This window comes from Taudactylus pleione, unplaced genomic scaffold, assembly GCF_031769625.1.
Source record: "Taudactylus pleione unplaced genomic scaffold, aTauple2 ptg000018l, whole genome shotgun sequence".
Taxonomy (NCBI): domain Eukaryota; kingdom Metazoa; phylum Chordata; class Amphibia; order Anura; family Myobatrachidae; genus Taudactylus; species Taudactylus pleione.
This window is the reverse complement of record NW_028284420.1, coordinates 6,173,673-6,194,335: the sequence shown is the minus strand read 5'-3', so window position 1 is coordinate 6,194,335 and position 20,663 is coordinate 6,173,673. Positions and strand designations below refer to the sequence as shown.

General features: G+C 46.5%; 1 protein-coding gene across 2 annotated transcripts in view; it reads right to left on the bottom strand.

Moving 5' to 3' along the window:
* Positions 1-20,663, bottom strand: part of LOC148540633 (signal transducer and activator of transcription 5B) — a 269,679-nt gene that overhangs the window by 46,616 nt on the left and 202,400 nt on the right. For both annotated transcript variants that reach the window (XM_088442457.1, XM_088442458.1), the window contains exon 3: positions 355-491. In XM_088442457.1, coding sequence (XP_088298583.1) covers positions 355-482 — 128 coding nt within the window. In that variant the 5' untranslated portion in view covers positions 483-491. The remainder of the gene's footprint in view (positions 1-354; positions 492-20,663) is intronic.

The following is a 20,663-nucleotide window of genomic DNA, read 5'->3' as shown; positions in this document are numbered from 1 at the left end:
AAGGGAAAAAAATAGAAGCAATTTGCACCTTGGCAGAATAATGTAGATCTGCAGGTGGGGCAGAGAGATTCATAGTTGGGAAGAGGTGTTTCCTAACTTAAATCTAATGATCAGTGTAAAAACAAAGCTGGGCAGTATTTGTTCAGTACATGTAAAAAAGAGGTCAGTATTTTTCTTGCATGGAAAAAAGGTTTGTTCCAGGAGCAGATCTGCTCCTTGTTTGCGTCTTTTTTTTACTCTTTGCTCCTAACTCTGAATCTGGCCATGAGTGTGCCAACGCATTGTGGAGCAAAAAAGGACTGTTTAAAATAGCACACAAGTAAAGTTCAAGACACTACATACATACATACATACCATGATTGTCCCTCTATCCATTGTGACAGGTAATGTCGCACCTCTATTGGAAAATGCTGTCCGTACAGTGCCTGCATCTGACGTAGGGCATCCCCCTGTAGCTGCTGTGCCTGGATCCACACTGCCATGGTGACAATCTACAGGTGTGAGGTAAGAAGTAATATTCTAAGCAAAAACTAGAACTGTGGGTCAGAAACTGTGCAGGAAATGGTACATGCTGAGCTCCATGCAATCTCAGGACATGGACCAATTACAGGTTGAGAACACATGAAACCAGGCTTCTACTGTTCTGGTCAATGTAATTATATTTTTGTTGACCTTGGGTGGCCAGGAAACAGAATTCACCAAACACTGAACTCCTACTTTAAAGGCTTTTCATCTTCAGATAACTAATGTACTGATTTGCCTTTTCAGCAACTTTTTCTGGCTTCTTTCTATGCATATTAACTTTCCCTTTACAGTATATCATCAGGCAGATTTAGTTATTTTGTCACCCTTGGGTAAATCACAAAGTTTTTCTATGTATATAATATTACCTAATGTGGAGAGCACAGTTTACAATTAATGTAAATGACAATACATTAGTGAAAGGCAAAATGAGGACACCAGAGATATATGTATGTGTTCAGTAAATGTTACATGTGGCATGTACCAGCAAATAAATTAGCTAAAGGTGACCAACTGCATTAAAAAAAAAAAGGTTATTTTTGTAGTTGATGCATAAAAAAAATATAAATGGCATGGGTTTATTACTGGGACAGCTGGCAGTCATATGCCAGACCTGCTGCTTCTAGCCAATATACCCACTCATCTACTTTGCAGGGCCTATGAAATGGCAATTTGTCAGTCATGTCCTAAACTGGCCATACGCAGGCTGTTGCTGCCATAATCTATGTCTGATTTGGCCACACGTGGCATCATGGCATCATAGAGGCTGTATAATGCATGGGGCATTGCTATCGTTTTCAATACATGGCCAACAGTCTGATAGCAGTTATATTGCAGCCTGTGGTGCCAGCATTGCACAGCCAAAGATCATACACATAATGCAGGTGGGTTATGAAAAATCTGCCCATTCTGGCCAGAGAAGGGTTAACATCTTTCCATTTCAACACACAGCTGTTGCCGGAAGATGAATTTCAGTCGGGATTCTTGTTGCGTAATATATATCTTACAGGGGAAAAAAATGGTACTGAAGGAGGGGGCAAATGATACAGAGAGTCAGAGAAAACACGCTGGATATAAAGTGAAATTAACGGGACATTTGGAATGGGAGGTCTCAAACAAGAGACCCTATAAGACAACATATGTTCTTGTCGCAAAGTCTTTCAGCACTAGCCTCTAACTAAGTGACAGCAGTAGAACAACAGTAACTAAGAATTTTGCGTTACACCATATATTATATTAACCATATTATTCAGCAAATCAATTAAACCCATGTGCTAAGAATTTGAACTTTCCAGGACTAGGGAATAGAGAAATAGATTACAGCATAAAGTATTATTGGAGTGAAAATGTGGTATGTATTTACATACCACCATACAGTTAAGACTTATTTAATGTAAATTAGGATCAGTCAACACTTTTACAAAACTTATTTCAAATGCATTACTGGACATTTTCCAACTAAAAGGTCCTACAGGCATATAGCTGATGGGATTTTCCACAGCAAAGCCGTCCAAGAGCAGACTAGTAGAGTCACAAACCCTCCATGAAAACTTGTACCTACTGTTACACTTCTGTATTACCACACGCTCAAAATAACCTGGACAATACAGTCACAGATTCAACTGTGCTGGCTGTGCCCCACTGTAATCCTGGGGTAAGCTAAAATATTATTGCTAGTTGATTTCCCCATCTTCCACACATCCCAGATTAAATTCCAGGACACCAAGCGATAAAAAACCTTTGGTTTGTGTTTTTTTAATATTTATTTACACCCCATACTCTTGGGTGTACGGGCATAATCTTTCAGAACACAAAGGCCCTTGTTACATGTTTTCACTAACAATCTGTTGTCTGTCTCACCTATTCTGTTACTCACATTTCATAATAATTATAATAAAGGCAGCAGTTAGAACCTCCATGTTACCAATTTCATGCTTGAAAGGCTAAAGGACACACCTGTTTTGTGTGATTTTCTGTATAACTTTTGCTCATCTTAAGACTCCAGGGTGAAGAAAACTGTTCTATGTGACAGCTTGTACAGAAAGCCCCTAACTTTGCTTGTAGCACTAGTATACACATGAATAAGCTGCACTGACAGCAACTCTCGCTGACTGAGCTAGTGCCAGACCAGTGAGTTAATAGGTGTTAAGGTGTTTCATGAGAAGAATGTAATGGTAGACAAACATATAGAAACTTGACCCACCTTTAAAGGATGACACTAACCAAAAATGTAAAGTTCAAGACATTTGATGCAGAGAGGTATTAAAACACTGTTGCCCAATAAAGTAACAAGTCATATGCACAATAAAAAGTCTATGAAGCTTCTCCAAGCAGCTAGGGCAGGGGTGGGGAACCTTTTTTCTGCCGAGAGCCATTTTGATACATATATATATTATTATTCGCAGGCCCAGTGCAGGCCACACCCCCCTCAGTGTAACGTCACATGGGTCCTGGGGAGCGGTAAGGGCAGCGGTATGACCGTCTGAAGAGTCCTACGGACGCTCCAAGCAGCACTGCTGCATAGATTCTGGCTGCAGGGTGCCATTCTAGGCACTCTGATAGCCAGTTGAGGCTAGCAGCAAAAAGCTCAGAGGGCCAGACCAAATAACTCATTGGGCCTTATATGGCCCCCCCGAGGAGGAGGTTCCCAATCCCTGAGCTAGGGGTTCCCAGAAAAAGCCTTAAGCTGAGTACACATCTCAACAATGTGCCAACCCAGTGACACGACGATGCTATGCAACGATATAGCACATCACCGTACACATTGCACAACTACGCAATATATTGGTTTTTCACTTCACGGCACCCTTAGTGTCTTGTCAGTTTTTCACGGGCACCCCTAAGCCAAAAGAAAATACCCAACTTTATATTCAAACAACTAAGAAGCCGTTATAAACAATGACATAAATAAAAAAATAAAAAAAGGAAGAGGTAATCCTGACGATATTTGAAAAAAAACGATAAGCCACAAAAGTATGCTTATCATTTTTTTTTAATAACATCTGAATGATTTTCCTTCACCATACTATGTTATAGCGATGTCAAAATCATTAGATGTTTGCAGATAATGTAGAGAAAAATCAATTTTCTCTGCGTTATCTCAGGGCCGGCTCTAGGCATGTTCCATCTGAGCAGCCGCATAAGGGCGCCACCTACAGTAGGCGCACCGATTTTCCACCGCCACTTTCCCTGTATGACCGGCTGCCCACCCTGCTTCCTTCGGCTTTAGGACACATCCACCCGCAGCCGCCACCCTATACTAAGCATCCAATCCCAGCCAGCCAGATTGGGCAGTGCTGGGCTGGGGGGGGGGGTGACGTCATAGGCCATCCCTGCCTGCAGATTCTGGCGGCAGTGGACATTACTAGTGGCTGGGCTGCTGCCTAGTGGGCAGGCGGCAGCTGTCCGCTCCATGGGACTAGCAAGCAGACTCGGAGCACACGGAGGTCGGTCAGGTAGACGCCGGTGTCGTGACGCGTGACCCCAGGATGGAGGAGACGAACCGCAACCGCTGGCCCGGTAACTCAGAGACTCGGTGAGTGCTGACGGTGACTGCATCACACTCACAGCCTCAGCCTGCCAGTGCCCTGAGTGAGAATAAGAAAAGTAAAACCGCACTCTTTGGTCAGGAGGGGTGGGAATTAAGGGGATATGTCACTACTCGGTGTGGTGCAAGACGGGGAGGGGAAATGTATTGGAGGGGGGTTATATGGGTATGGGGATATAAGGAGTGGTGCACCGTATGCAAGAATACCTAGTCCTGCTGTATTAAGGCTAGAAATAGGAGACTGGTGCGCTCTCTAAGGAGAGTGGTTACAGGGATTGAGAGACAAGAACACGGGTAGGAGGTGGGGGGGAAAAGGGTGGGTATATGTGGTGTGGTGCTGTGAGGAACAAAATAGGCATAAAACAAAAGTAGGGGGCCAAACCGTTTACTGAGAAGACACAATGCTGATCCGGATGGCAGTATAATATATAGTCCTGGATGAACCTTCCCACTGTTAGCATATGCAAATCATACACACCCTTTTCTCATCAGTACCCTGCCATTATATACCTAACACACTGTTTAACAGTGGGAATATTAATCCATGACTATATATTATACCTCCATCCAGCATTGTGTCTTCTCAATAAATGGTTTCGGTTCCTGACTATAGATAGACAGTAATTAGATAGACACCAGATGTTAGACAGTCAATAGTTAGACAAGGATAAAAGTTCGACATGGAAAAAAGTCAGACACACTAAAGTTAGGCATGTAAAAAGTTGGACAGGTACAAAAGGTCGACAGGGTCAAAAGTTCGACATGAAACTGATCGACCCAAAAATGGTCGACACATTTATTTTTTTTATTTTTAGGATTAGGTTTAGGGTTAGGCACTTACCCAGACGGTTAGAGTTAGGCACCAGGAGGGAGGGTTAGGAATAGGGTGAAGATTAGGGCTAAAAAACAAACAAACAAAAAAAAACGGTTGACCATTTTTGTGTCGAACTTTTTGATCCGGTCAACCTTTTTTCCATTTCAAACTTTTTTCCTTGTATAACTATTGACTTTCTAACATCTGGGGGTAAATTTACTAAGATGGGAGTTCTATTTAAGAAGTGATGTTGCCCATAGCAACCAATCAGATTCTACTTCTCATTTATCTAGCACCTTATAGAAGATAATACCTGGAATCTGATTGGTTGCTATGGGCAACATCACTTCTTAATAGAACTCCCATCTTAGTAAATTTACCCCCTGGTGTCTATCTAGACATTGTCTAACTAATTAGCGTATTTGGCACTTACCACGTCTTCTTGCCTCTCCCCCACTGTTACTTTAGCACTGGAGTGTGGTTGAAGGTAGTACTGAAGACCATGGTAATGATTTGATTACATTAAAGTGCATAAGAAAAAAGTATGTAAGTCTCATGCACATTAGTTCTATTTAAAATATCCATAACCATGTAATAATAACTTTACCAAGGACTGCAATACACCACTCCATCCCACACCAGTGCTAAATAATATGAGATATGGTAAGAACTTACCCTTGTTATCTCTATTTCTACGAAGTCCATAGGGTTCCACAGGATAACTTGGGGTATAGGTGTGACATCAGTCGCAGGGCACCAAAGAGTTAAGCTTTCAGCCTCCCAGGATGCACTAGGTCCCCCTCCTATACCCCGCCCCCGGGCCAAGGCACCTCAGTTAGTTACCAAGCCATAGGCCGGAGGAGGAGAAGGAAGAGAGAGAACAAAGATCTGGACACATACAAGAATCACATTCTCACCAGAGGGAGACGGAAAACCGGTGACCAGAGCAAAGCCCATCTGCAGCACAGGTGCGACAGGGCGGGAGTCCTGTGGAACCCTATGGACTTCGTAGAAATAGAGATAACAAGGGTAAGTTCTTACCATATCTCATATTTTCTACTTCAGGGTCCATAGGGTATCCACAGGATACCTTGGGGATGTCCCAAAGCAGTATCCTTTAAGGGTGGGGACGCTCCTGTGCAGAAAGGAGAATCCGCCGCCCGAAGGAAGCATCCTGAGAGGCGAAGGTGTCAAACCTGTAATACCTCACGAAGGTATGGACAGAAGACCACGTAGCAGCCTTGCAGATCTGAACTGCCGAGGCACCACGTCGAGCTGCCCACGAAGGACCCACAGACCTAGTGGAATGAGCCTTCAGAGAAGGAGGGACCGGTAGGCCTTCATGAAGATAAGCTTCAGAAATAGCCATACGGATCCAGGCTGCCAAAGTTTGCTTTGAAGCAGGCCAACCCTTTTTACGGAAGCCATAGAGGACAAACAAAGCGTCCGACTTCCTAAACGAAGAAGTGCGGTCAACATAAGTCCTTAAGGCCCGCACAACATCCAAAGAGGCCTCACCCACGGAAAGACCCGGTGAGTTAAAGGCCGGAACAACTATTTCCTCGTTTACATGAAACTGGGAAACAACTTTGGGAAGAAACTCGGGCCGAGTGCGGAGCACTGCCCTGTTCCCGTGAAAAACCAAGAAAGGGGGTCTACAAGAAAGAGCCCCTAACTCAGAAACACGTCTGGCCGAAGCAATGGCCAGAAGGAAAACAGTCTTAGCTGTTAGCCATTTAATATCCACTGAGCCCAGTGGTTCAAACGGCGGTCCTTGGAGAGCCCTCAGGACCACAGCCAAATCCCAAGGCGCCACAGGTGGAACAAAGGGCGGCTGAATACGGAGAACACCTTGCATAAAGGTGCGCACATCCGGGATTGTAGCAATCCTACGGTGAAACCAGACAGATAGGGCCGAAACCTGTACCTTCAAAGAAGCAAGGCGAAGCCCATTATCTAGTCCCGCTTGCAGGAAGGCGAGATTCCGAGACAGACGAAACTCCCGCGGTGCATAACCTCTCGGTCGACACCACTGGAAGAACGTATGCCACACGCGATGGTATATCCTCGCGGAAGACGGTTTCCGAGCTCGTAACATGGTACGCACCACAGAGCTGGAAAACCCCCGGGACCTCAGCATGGCCGTCTCAACAGCCACGCCGTCAAAGACAGCCGAGTCAGGTCCGGGTGAAGGCAAGGACCCTGAGACAGAAGGTCCGGTCGTAGCGGCAACCGCAGAGGACTGTCCACGGACAGACCCTGAAGGTCTGAGAACCAGTGCCGTCTGGGCCACGCGGGAGCTATCAACAGGAGCGTCTCTCCTTCCTGTTTGAATTTCCGGATTACCCGTGGAAGAAGGGAGACCGGAGGGAACAGGTATGCGAACCGGAACGTCCACCGGATGGACAGAGCATCCACCAGAGACGCCCCTTCGTCTCTTGTGCGAGACCTGTACACCGGCAACTTGTTGTTGTGCCGGGACGCCATGAGGTCGATTTCTGGAAGACCCCACCTGTCCACCAGTAGTTGAAAAACGTCCGGGTGCAGGGACCATTCCCCCGGATGAACGTCCTGGCGACTTAGAAAGTCCGCCTCCCAATTTAGCACTCCCGGGATGAAGACCGCTGATATGGCCGGAAGATTGCGCTCCGCCCAAACCAGGATCCGAGAGACCTCTACGAGAGCCGCCCGACTGCGAGTTCCTCCTTGCCTGTTTATGTAGGCCACGGTGGTAGCGGTGTCCGACTGGACCTGCACCGGGCGACCCTGGAGAAACCGCTGTGCCTGCTGGAGAGCATTGAAGACCGCACGGAGTTCCAAGATATTTATTGGAAGCTCCGCTTCTGTCGGCGTCCACCTGCCCTGGAACAAGTGTGGACCTGAAACTGCTCCCCAGCCCCGAAGACTGGCGTCCGTTGTCAACAGGACCCAATTTGGAACCCAGAACGGACGTCCCTTGTTGAGGTGGGTCGTCTGTAACCACCACGCAAGGGACAGGCGAACCTCCGGGGTGAGCACAATCGTCTGGGACTTCAGAGACTGAGGCAGCCCGTTCCACTTGGACAGGATCAGGTGCTGCAGAGGTCTGGAGTGAAACTGGGCGTATTCCACCATATCGAACACCGACACCATGGAGCCCAGTAACCTCATCGCCGAGTGTAAGGACACCCGGCGGCTGTGCAGGCAACTGCGCACCCTTGACTGTAAAGCAGAGATCTTGTCCTCCGTCACAAAGATCCTTTGCTGTCCCGAGTCCAATAAGGCTCCAAGATGCAGAATCCTCCGAGACGGGATTAGAGTGGACTTCTGCCAGTTGATTAGCCAGCCGTGCCGTTGCAGCAGTGCAATGGTCAGGTCCAAGTGGCGTAACAGGAGCCCTGGAGATCCTGCCACCAATATCAGGTCGTCCAAATACGGCAACATGCGGACTCCCTGCAGCCGCAGAGAAGCCGCCATGACCGCCATCACCTTGGTGAAAACACCTGGTGCTGTTGCCAGGCCAAAAGGTAACGCCCGAAACTGGAAGTGGTCGCTGCGGATTGCAAACCTGAGGAACTGTTGATGGCGCAAAAGAATAGGGACATGCAGGTAAGCATCCTGTATGTCCAATGACACCATGTAGTCCCCAGGTTCCAGCGCCAGAATGATGGACCGTAGGGTCTCCATCCGAAACTTCGGGACCCGCAAAGACTTGTTGAGTGCTTTGAGGTTGAGAATCGGACGATATGACCCATTGGGTTTCTGTACCAAAAATAGATTTGAATAGAAACCCTGGCCCCTCTGGGAGAATGGAACAGGCACTATAACTCCAGCCTGGAGCATAGTATGCAATACCTTCCGCAGCTCCGTAGCCTTGTTCCGGTCTGATGGTAGACCCGTGGTGAAGAAGCGAGCCGGGGGTCTGTGCCGGAAGGAGAGGGCGTATCCGTGGGAAACCACCTCCAGAACCCAAGTGTCTGTCGTAGTGGTCGACCAACACTGGGCGAACTGTAGCAGGCGGCCTCCCACCCTGGGATCCCCCAAAGGGAGGCCCGGACCGTCAGGCCGCAGGCTTGTCATCTGGCTTGGGGGCCGGACGTCTGGTACTCCATGCCTGCTTCCGGGGCTTGACCGATTTCTTAGGGCCAGCCTGTCGAGGAAACGACTGTGGTTTGGGCCTGCCCTGGGCCCTAGATGACCGAAAGGACGATGGTCCAGAACCAGAAGGAGCAGCGGCCGACGGGAGACAAGCAGATTTGGCTGCCGCCAGCGTGGCCACAATCTTATCCAGATCCGGACCGAAGAGAACTTCTCCGGTAAACGGCAACGCTTCCAGACCTTTCTTGGAATCTGCGTCCGCCTTCCAGGATCGCAGCCACAAGGTGCGACGAGCAGCTACCGCTGCTGAAGAAATTCTAGACACCAGAGTATTAATGTCTAGAGCCACCTCGTTGATGTAGGTGGCCCGAATCACGGAGATTGCCAATCAACTCTGCCTGTTCGGCCGGACAGTCGGATTCAAAAGAAGCCTCTAATGAATCCGCCCAGCGCTCCATCGCTCTGGCAACCCAGCAAATGGCCATAGCCGGCCGTGCTGCCCCCCCTGCAAGGGAATAAGCGGACTTCAGGCAGATTTCTACCTTGCGGTCCGTAGCATCCTTAAGGGAGGACATGGATGGCATCGGCAATGTGGCACTACGGACAAGACGGGTCACGTGAGAATCCACCTGTGGAGGGGATTCCCACTTAGCAAAATAATTATCCGCGAACGGATAAGCCACCGCCAGGCGTCTCTGCGGCTGGTATCTTTTGCCAGGTTGTTTCCACGCCTCCTCTAAATGGTCCACCAACTGACCCGAAAGAGGAAAGACTGTGGCATCGCCCTTCACATCTTTGAAAAAGGCATACTTAGATTTAGCCGCTGGGGGAACTTCGTCCTCAATCACCAAGGCTGTGCGGACCGCCCGAATAAGTCCAGGAATATATACTTTGGACTTAGCATCAGCGTCCTTAGTATGGAGAGGTTCCTGATCGTAAGGATCCAGAATCTCCCCATCATCAGACGTCCCTTCGTCATCCTCATAAGGAGCGGACAGAGACGCCACCGGCCTTTTATGAGGCCGCATCACAGACTCCCCTTGCAACACATCCGACAAGTGCTGTACAGAACTCGTCAGGGAGTTAACCCACGCTGGCTCCTGAGAACCCGGGAGCGGGGAAATAGGGAGACTGTGGGGTACCACCAATTGTCGTGGGAACCCCTGCATGGGTGACGACACCACAGACTGCTGGGACAAACCCATCGGAGTAAACGCGGGCTGCGGAGCTAACTGGCCCACTAAAGCTGTTAATGCCTGAGCGAAACAAGCCCAGGGCGGCTCCTGTACCGGTGCTGTAACCGTAATAGGCCGCGCCATGGACAAACACTGCCGGCAAAGGCCCTCCGCGCTACCCTCCCCCTCCGCTAACGGTACTTTGCACGTGGTACACTGTAGCCGGAGGGGAAAATCACTTTCAGACATGATGGCACCACGTATGTGACCTCTCTCACCAATTAAGTATTAAATAGGCGAGAGACCACCCTGCAGCACCGCACCGCAAGGGCTTTAGCAGAAAGAACAGGGACAGTAATAAAGCTGACAGTTTAGAGAAGAAAAGTTACAGGCAGCGCTAGCACAGTCACATACAATGCAGAGAAATAACAATTCCTGCACTAACAGCGCTGATCACTCAACTACACAGACACAGGGCCTGGTAGGACACAGCGCTGCATACACAGACCTGAGCCACAGCGGAGGAGAGGTATGCGGGGGGACCCAGACCACGATGCTTCCGTCCAGCGCTTCTAGCAGCGTTCACCATACGTTCTGGAGAAGATGGCCGCCGAGGAGCAGAGAGGAGGCTGGCCTGGGGGAGGAGCGCTGCCACAGGACCAGTCGGCAGCATACAGAGAGGGCTGTGTGCAGCGGGGGAGGCGCCGGCTGTGAGACAGGGAAGGCGCGCTCCCCTGGCATGCATTTAACCCCTGGGACGCCACAGCGCTACCGCTCTGCTGCGGTCCGCTGTCCCAGGGGGTAGTGGAAAGCGCAGGTTGGTCGCCTGGCTCCACGCTGCAGCCAGTCCCCAGGGAGCCCCCTGCCTGGGGACTTAGGACCATGTGACCAGCGGGGACCCACCGCGGGACCCCGCTGCTTACCTTTGTCCCCCTTGGATCCGGCCATGGTCCGGAACATCTGGGGTCACCGCTAGCGGTGACCCCAGATGCTCACCAGCATCCCCGGATCAGTACCGGCGTTCTGGTACCGGCGGGGTGTAGGGAAGACAGCATGGACGTCAGGACTGACTGTCCATGCTGTTCATCCAGATGTGCAGCCACAGCTGCATGAAGAAAAAGCTTCAGGGGCTCTTCTAGCCCCCACTCCAACAGGTGCACCCGACTCCGGCCGGGCACCAAACTAAACTGAGGTGCCTTGGCCCGGGGGCGGGGTATAGGAGGGGGACCTAGTGCATCCTGGGAGGCTGAAAGCTTAACTCTTTGGTGCCCTGCGACTGACGTCACACCTATACCCCAAGGCATCCTGTGGATACCCTATGGACCCTGAAGTAGAAATAGAGCTTATTTACCAATCAAAAATGATAACAAATAAGGGTCAAATAAATATTAAATGATATAGATTAAATTTTAATTAATAATAACTCCACTACCAAAAACTTCAGATACAGGAGGGTCCAGAAGTCATCCTGTTCCTGTGAGGTGCAGCCTGCAAGAAGGGAAAGAGCCCGGGAAGAGTAGGCGGGGACGGGGCTACACGGCTCTGACTGTGACAGTCAGTGAGAGCCAGCAGCACAGCATTGGGCCGGCTGTGCTGTCTAAATAGTTGCGGGCTGCTTAGAGAGGCAGTGCGTGGCCCAACCAGCTGAGCTTACTTGCTATGAAAGCATCAGCGCTGCGGCACCCCTGGGAGCCACGACACACACTTTGGGAACCGCTGGTCTAATCAATCTATAGCTTGAATATACTGCAGTTTTAACAACAGAAAACTGCCAATTACCAAGGAGAAAAAGAACCAAGAGTCACTATTTCAGAAGACTTAAAAAGGTAGACATACACTGCAGCAAAGAACAGAATCGGTATGAGTTACGACCGGACCCAAGTCCAAAGGTTTATCATGCTATAATAGCAAACTTTGGGCTGGGCATGTGTATGCATATGTAGTTCTGCAGTGCTGGAGTACCACATGTTGCCTACCCTTGGTTTACATCACTAAACTTACCAGGAAAACAGCCAACAAGTAAAGCATGGGAAGGAATACAAAAGGCGTAAATGCATGTTAAAAGCTTCAACATATTTATTCAAATCTAGGAGCTAGTAATTTTGTATGCACAGAAGTATATATGCATACATATTAATAGAGATTACAGGTATTAAGCAAAATGTATTCTAGACGGTATGCAGTCATAATGTTGACATTTATAATATCGACGCCAGGATGTCAACAGTTATGTTGACATGGTTAAAATGTTGACATCTGGAAAATGTCGACATATGATTTATATAACAATATTCAAAAATATATTCGAAAGCAGATGGTTAAAACATTCTTCCTTAATAAAGATAAGAACGATGGTACTAACGTGGAGATTAAGGTATCCCACAAATCCACATTTAGGAATAAATCAATGTTATATTCTACACATATGAGAGGAACTTATATGGATTGTTTCAGCAAACTGGTATGTGAAGAGACTGGAAAAGTTAAAAATAGAAAAAAATGCAATTTATTAAAGAAAGAATTTGAAGCAATTAAATCCTTAAAACAGGATGATGAACTGGTTATCAAACCAGCTGAAAATGGTGGAGTAGTTGTGTTAATGGATAACTATATAGAAGAAATCCACGAACAGTTAAATTCATGTTTGAGGTACAGTATAAGAAATTAAAAAGTGATCCCACATTAAGAATATCAAAACCTCTTTCAGAACTTTCTACAAGAGCTCTGGGAAAGGGATTTTTAAACAAAAACTAAAAGGGATTTTATTAATTAAAAAAATCCTTCTATTCTTACAATTTATATCCTAACCAAGATACACAAAGATCTGATCCCCCACACCCGGTACGCCGATTACATCTGCCTTCAACAGTTTAACATCAATCTTAACAGCTGTTGTACATTATTAGCTTCAACAAATTGTTAAAAAAAACAAGTTTATTTAAGATCCAGGGAATGTTTTAAGAAAAATGTAACATTAAGTGAAACTAATTGCACTTTATAGAGTCAATATTAATATTTTTTATATATATATATATATATATATATATATATATATATATACACACACACACACACACACACACACACACAATAAAGAATCTTATAGCAGTGTCACATATCCTCAAGGTGAATTAGGAAGCGACATCAAAGAATTAATTTTAGAAAGTATTGATTTTATTTTGCACAATAACTATTTTTATTTTGATGCCCCCCCCCTCCCCCCGGGGGCCCCTAACCTAATCCTCCCCCCCTTCATTCGATATGCTGGACGTCGGGCTCCCGGCGTAGGGATAATGATAGTTGTCAGGAGTTTGACGCCTATCAGTAGTCCCCTGTCAGGATTGCACAGTCGGGAAGCTGGCGGTCGGCATTTCGACCGTCGATTTCCTGACTGCATACCGTTATCACATGTAGTTCTAAAAATTTAATTTATGCTTTGGACTATGACTGTGCCCTTTATATAGGAAAGACGAGTGGGATTTGAAGATTCACCTTTCTGAACATATTTCTAATATTAGGAAAGGACTGGAAAACTACACACTGTCTGCTCATTTTAAAAGTAAACATAAGTCCAAGGAATATATAATAGAAGTGTAAAAAGTGCGACAAATTTTCAATTATGTCCAAACTATTATAAAACTTAAGTCACTAAAGAAAAAAAAAAGCGTCCAAACTAGTTCAATTAACCCCTCCCCCCCTGCAAAATTCTTTATTGGTGATTATGTGCAAATGAACACCAAGACAACATTTAAACAATTGGGTAAGAATTAGTGCCTTCAGTGTAGCTAGTCACATGGGATCATTTACAACTGTAAATGGGAATTATGTGTTTATCTAAACAAACCTCTCTTTGGTCTTTAGTCCTCATCCCAGAATTGAATGGATGTTGATACAAGGACCATGGAGGAAAGAGAAAAATACAATAGTGCAATTCTGAGTTATATCCAAATCGTGCTCCCATGAAAAAATGGCATTTTGGTACCTACCGGTAAATCCTTCTCTCTGATTCCACAGGAGGTTGCTTATGCTGGGGTATAGAGGCGTGGATAACTGGAGCTGGCACTTTAAATAATTTAGAAATGTGAAGCTCCTCCCCATCTATGCCCTATCAGCCCTCAGTTTAGAAAATGAAGACTGAGAGGAGATGGAGAACAAGCGGAGTAAAAGGGAGAGAAGAACACACAATAATCAAAACATACAACATACGGTACAAACCGAACAGGCAGGCAGAGAGCGCTGAGGTGGGCGTCCAGTGTCCCCTGTGGAATCAGAGAAAAGGGTTTACCGGTAGGTACCAATATCCCATTTTCTCTTTCATCCACTAGGGGACACTGGAGGTTGCTTACGCGGGGGATGTCCCAAAGTTTTCCCCCAGGGGCGGGAGCGCTCGGCGGAAGCTGTAGAACAAGATGGCCAAAACGTGATGCCGAAGCAGCAAATGTGTCAAATCTGTAAAATTTTAAAACGTGTGAACAGAAGACCAAGTAGCCGCCCGGCACAATTGTGACATGGAGGCACCCCTACCGGCCGGCCATGACGCACCCACAGAACGTGTGGAATGAGCCGAAATGGACGTAGGAGGCCGACGGTCAGCACTAACATAAGCCTGATGAATAGTTAGCCTAATCCAACGTGCCAACGTCTACTTAGACGCTGGCCAACCCCTCCGAGCAGCATCATAGAGAACAAAAAGCGACTCCGACTTACGGAGGGACGCTGTCCTGGCAACATAGATGCGTAAAGCTCTAACCACATCCACGGTAGAAGAATCACACGAGTCCTCCATCAATGATGGAACCACAATAGGCTGGTTGATAAGGAAAGCCTACACAACCTTGCGAAGGAAGGCGGCTACAATCCGGAGTTCCGCCCTATCAGCATGAAACACAAGATAAGGTGGCTTATAGGACAGAGCACCCATTTCCGAAATTCTACAAGCCGAAGCTAGAGCCATAAGGATGACCGTCTTCCAAGACAAGTACTTAAGATCAACCTCTTCCAAAGGTTCGAACATGGGCGACTGAAGGAACAGAAGCACTAAGTTCAAGTCCCAAGGAGCTACCGGAGGTACAAAAGGAGGCTGCACATGCAAGACCCCCTGAAGAAACGTCTGCACCCCAGGAATGAGGGCCAATTTGCATTGAAAGAAAATGGAAAGGGCAGAGACCTGCACCTTTAAAGTTCCAAGGTGAAGGCCAGAATCCAATCCCGTCTAGAGAAAAAGCAGAAACCAGGACAAACGAAAAGTCCTAGACGGAAGACCCTGACTGGAACACCACGAGATATAAGAACGCCAGATACGATGATAATGCACAGCCTAAAACTAGCTTCCTGGCGCGCAGCATGGTGGGAATAACTGAGTCTGGGATACCTCTACTTCTTAAGATATCATTTTCAAGAGCCACCCTGTTAAACACAGCTGCGCTAAGTTGGGGTAGATGAAAGGACCCTGCTGTAGAAGATCCGGCCGCATAGGAAGAGGCCACGGATCGTCTACCAATAGGGATCGAAGGTTGGAGAACCAACTTCACCGAGGCCAGTTTGGAGCCACGAGAATGACAGAGGTCGACTCGTGTTTTATTCTTTTGAGAAGACTAGGAAGAGGAGGAATCGGAAAAAGGTAAAAAAAAAGTCGTAGATCCAAGGAACTGTCATAGCGTCAACTGCCTGTGCCTGCGGATCCCGAGTTCTTGACACGTATACTGGGAGCTGATGACTCAATCATGACGCCATGAGGTCCACCGGAGGACACCCCTATCGATGAATCAGCGCATTGAACACGTCTGGATGAAGCTTCCATTCCCCAGGATGGATGTCCTGGCGACTTAGGTAATCTGCTTCCCAGTTGTCCACACCCGGGATGAACACCGCCGACAGTATTACTGACTGATTTTCGGCTCACTGGAGACTCTGAGTTACTTCTCTCATGGACATGCGACTTCGAGTCCCGCCTTGTCGGTTGATGCAAGCGACGGCTGTTGCTTGTTGGTCTGAACTCTTACCGGACGAGACTTTAGAAACTCTGTTGCTTCTAACACATTTATGGACCACTTCTGTTCCAGAGGGGACCATCGACCCTGAAAGTGAAAGTGGTCTACTGCTCCCCTTCCTCGAAGGCTAGCATCCGTTGTTACGATGATCCAGTCCTACACTCCGAATCATCGGCCGACTAAAAGATTGTTGGATTGTGTCCACCAGAGGAGAGCCACTCTGGTAACCAGGTTCAGACGGATCTGTCGATGTAGAAGCAGATGAGACCCTGACCCTCGTGAGAGCAGGTCCAGCTGATTCACTCTGGAGTGGAAATGTCTGAACTGTAGTGCCTCGAAAGCAGCTACCATCTTCCCCAAGAGACGCAGACAAAGAAGTAGGGACACTTTCTTTGGTCTGAGGACCAGCTGAACTAACAAATGGATATCCCAGGCTTTGTCTATCAGAAGAAAAAAACCCTGTGATGCCGTATCCAGGATCATGTCCAGAAACAGGAGTTTCTGGGACGGATTGAGACTTGATTTCTTGAAGTTGATTATCCAACCGTGTTGGATTAGAGTGTGATATGTCAGTAAGGCATGGTCTGAAAGAAGGGTTACCGATGGAGCCTTGAGTAATAGGTCATCCAAATAAGGGATTATGTTCACTCCCAATGACCGAAGAAGAGCAATCATGACTGACATGAGTTTGGTAAAAATGCGGGGAGTCGAGGATATCCCGAACGGCAATGCTCAAAATTGGTAGTGATCCTGCAGTATAGCAAACAGCAGGAAGGCTTGATGCGGTTCCCAAATGGGAACATGGAGATAGGCATCCTTGATATCCATGGACAATAGGAACTCCCCTTGTTCCAAGCTCGCAATGACAGACTGCAGAGATTCCATTTTGAAATGATACAGATATAGGTTTAAGGACTTGAGGTTTAAGATGGGCCTGACCGAACCATCTGGTTTGGGCACTACAAACAGGTTTGAGTAAAACCCCATACCTCGTTGATGCTCCGGAACTGGAACTAGCACAGATGATACTATTAGAGACTGGATAGCCTTCTGTAGAACCCTGGCCTTATCTGCAGGTATTGGCAGACTCGTAGTGAAGAACCGAGGTGGAGAGGGTACTTCAAAGTCTATTCTGTACCCCGGGGAAATTAGTCTGCGAATCCACAGTTCTGAAGAGGTCTGGTTCCAAACTTGTTGAAATTTCTGCAAGTGGGCTCCCACCACAGGGGACCCCAGGTGGGACGGAAGACTGCCATGCCACCTGTTTTCAGCTGGTTTAGGCTCCTGTCGACATGCAACAGTGGTCAACCTATGCCGCCTCTTGCTTGCGTGGGAGCACCTCTGGCTCTACCACAAAAGGAATGTGGCGCATGAAAGGAATTAAACGAAGGTCCAGTGTAAGATCTTCTGGGAGCCGGAGCAGTAGATGGGGGGGGGGGGGTAAGTCTTCTTCCCTCCCATGACCTGGGATATCCATTTGTCCAATTCCGGGCCAAAATGCATGTCACCAGTGAACGGTGAACCCTCCACCGCATGCTTGGATTCTGCGTCCACTTGCCAAGCGCACAACCAGAGGGCTCTGTGGCCCAAAATAGCAGACGCAGATATGCAAGTACTGATAACTAATATCCTTAGAAGCTTCTCCCAGGTAAACTGCAGACTCACGGATGTGTTCTGATAGTAGACATAATTCTGCTCTGGAAGTACCCGAGTCCAAACCTGTAAACAACTGGTCAGCCCAGTAAATCACAGCCTTGTTAACCCAGGCGGTAGCAAGGGTATGTCTAAGTTGAGCTCCCGCTGCATTATAGATAGATCTTCGTGTTGTCTCCAATTTACGATCCGAAGGGTCGTTTCCCACTGTTCCAACATGGATGATGGAAAAGGATAGCTAGATGGAAACCGACGTGGAATTTGGAACCGCTTATCCGGCTGTTTCCAGGTCACTGAAAGCTGCTCTTGTGAAAACTGAAAAACAGCCGAGCTCTTGGTTGTTCATGAAATAATTCACACTCCTGGGATGCAGGAATTATATTCTCAGGTAAATTGAGGAAATTTTTGACTGCCAAAATTAGAGATTACACGCCAGGAGAGGCAGACTCTAACTCTTGAGAAGTACCATCCTGTAAATGGTGTGAAGTGGAGGGTGCAGACACCGCTGTACCCATAACCTGTACCAGGGTGTCTAGAGACTTGGTTAACCCAGCCACCCATGGAGGTTGAGACTTGCGTGCCTCAGCTAACTCTGACGTTAAGTCCGTCATAACTCCTACCATGTCAGTGCCCCATGGAGGAGCAGGTGAGTTAGTAATAGCCATAGATGGATCCATTGTTATACAAGCATCACATAACGTGGACCCAGTGGCATGCAGCTTGGTTAGTTTGTTGTTACACTTAGAATAGACAAACAGCTTTTGAGAAGCCTTTGTTCTGTTTGACATTGATACACACAGTCACTCAGAAGGACACAGTTTAAATAAAAATCAATGTATTGCTGGAGCACAGCAGATTGTGACCAACTCCTACTAGGCACATTTTCTAAACTGAGGGCTGATGGGGCATAGAGGGGGAGGAGCTTCACACTTCTAAATTATTTAAAGTGCCAGCTCCACTTATCCACGCCTCTATACCCCAGCGTAAGCAACCTCCAGTGTCCCCTAGTGGATGAAAGAGAAAGAAAAAATTTGAATAATAAAAATAGATGCAGACAAAAGTAATAAACACCAAAAGATATAAGCATTGCAAGCATGCTAATAGAAATATATACCAGCAACTGCCCAAAGTACAAAATGCTGTTTTACTGATGTTCACTTCATCATATAAAAAACAAAGCGGTTTGATGGAAATATAGGAGTTTACATGTAAAAGAGAGAAAAAAAAAAAGAACAGCCTCCAATGGTGTAGTATAAAAAACACACAATTTAATGATACAACATGAATGGAATTGTACAGCTTAAAAGTAGAAATATGCTTATCTGACTCAGTAATAGAGGTGCCACAGGAGCCTACCAATGCGATTTATCCCTTCTACAATGTCTGGGGACTTCTTCAGGGGAGCAGAAGACTAGTTACAGTGAAGGTGCCAATTCTTACTCAATTGTTGAAATAAATCCAAGGAATGTTGTATAGAAAAAACTTTTGAGGTATCCAGCAGATCTTACCCACATGGAGATCCAAAGACTTTGACATTAAGTTACCAAAAATAGAGATCAAAATGATATACAGTACATATTAAAAAACATTGCTCCCCAAAGTTTTAATTGGGGAATTCAAACGCAATATTTTTTTTACTATAGATGAAGATTGTTTTTTGAAATTGGATCCCGATTTGTGTGTTGTATAGTTCATTTTATTTCCTGTGATTTTAATATTTTTATAATTTTTTTCTATGTACCCGTGAAAATATCCTATATACATTTTCCTTGAATTTGTGGGAATTTAAATAGAACAGACATGAGATGGCGACCGTTTCATATATGTTCCTGTTTCCTAAAACATTAAGTGAAGAGGAGTATCATATTACTAAACATCCGGAATACAAAAGGAATAAAAGTCATTAACTCATGAATTTCTAAATCAAGAAGTGCAGCAGGGTAAAATACTTTGTGGAACACATTCTGGAATGCATAACGGGTCTAAATTTTGAAGTGATTTAATTTAGGTTTCCCAGACCAATTGTCACCCCTCTGTGAAGTTTTCATCCAAATTCACTCAATGGAAGGCTTAGGACAGGCTCCCTGGGTCAATGTTCTGTCAAGCGTACACCAACAGGAGGTCCGACCAGGACCCAACTAGACCACCTCACATTGGTTTTATCCCAATTGGTGCAGGGGTGTCAGAATGCATAACCGGACAGACAAACAAACAGACCAATGGATTTTATATTTAAGACCCGATGCCCGGGTTTAAATCTTCCAAGATATTAAGTTTTATTATGTGATGTCGTCCAAATCCATCCAGTGAAAGGCCCAGAACAGGTTCCCTGCCAAATGCAGCATGGCCCCCGCTGTCGCTCCTGGCATCGGCAAGTGTGTATGCACTTGCCGATTCCAGGACCTGCAACCTACGATATTCATATTTGAGGATTTAAACCATCAGGCAGAGTTTCTGAACAAGAACATTAATAATTTTTTCATCTTAAATATTTGGGATACATGATGTAATTAGGAGAGCGCCTGTGTGAGACTTCATTGTTTATATATTTTTGTCTATTTAAAGTGAGGTGAACTTCAATTTTGTATCTCTGGCTGCACTCTATACCTTAGGGCAGGGGTCTTCAACCTTCGGACCTCCAGCTGCTGTGGAATTACACATCTCGGCATGCCCTGCCACTGTTTTGAAATAACAGCATGCTAAAACTGTTGCAGGGCATCCTGGGATCTGTAGTTCCACAGCAGCTGGAGGGCCAAAGGTTGAAGACCAATGTCTTAGGGCATACTATTCATAGATTCCTATCTTGTGCAGTATGTCAACATTAGTGACAGGGTTACCGTTAGGCAGAGGCGGATTGGGACTTAAAGTGGCCCTGGAAAAAATGT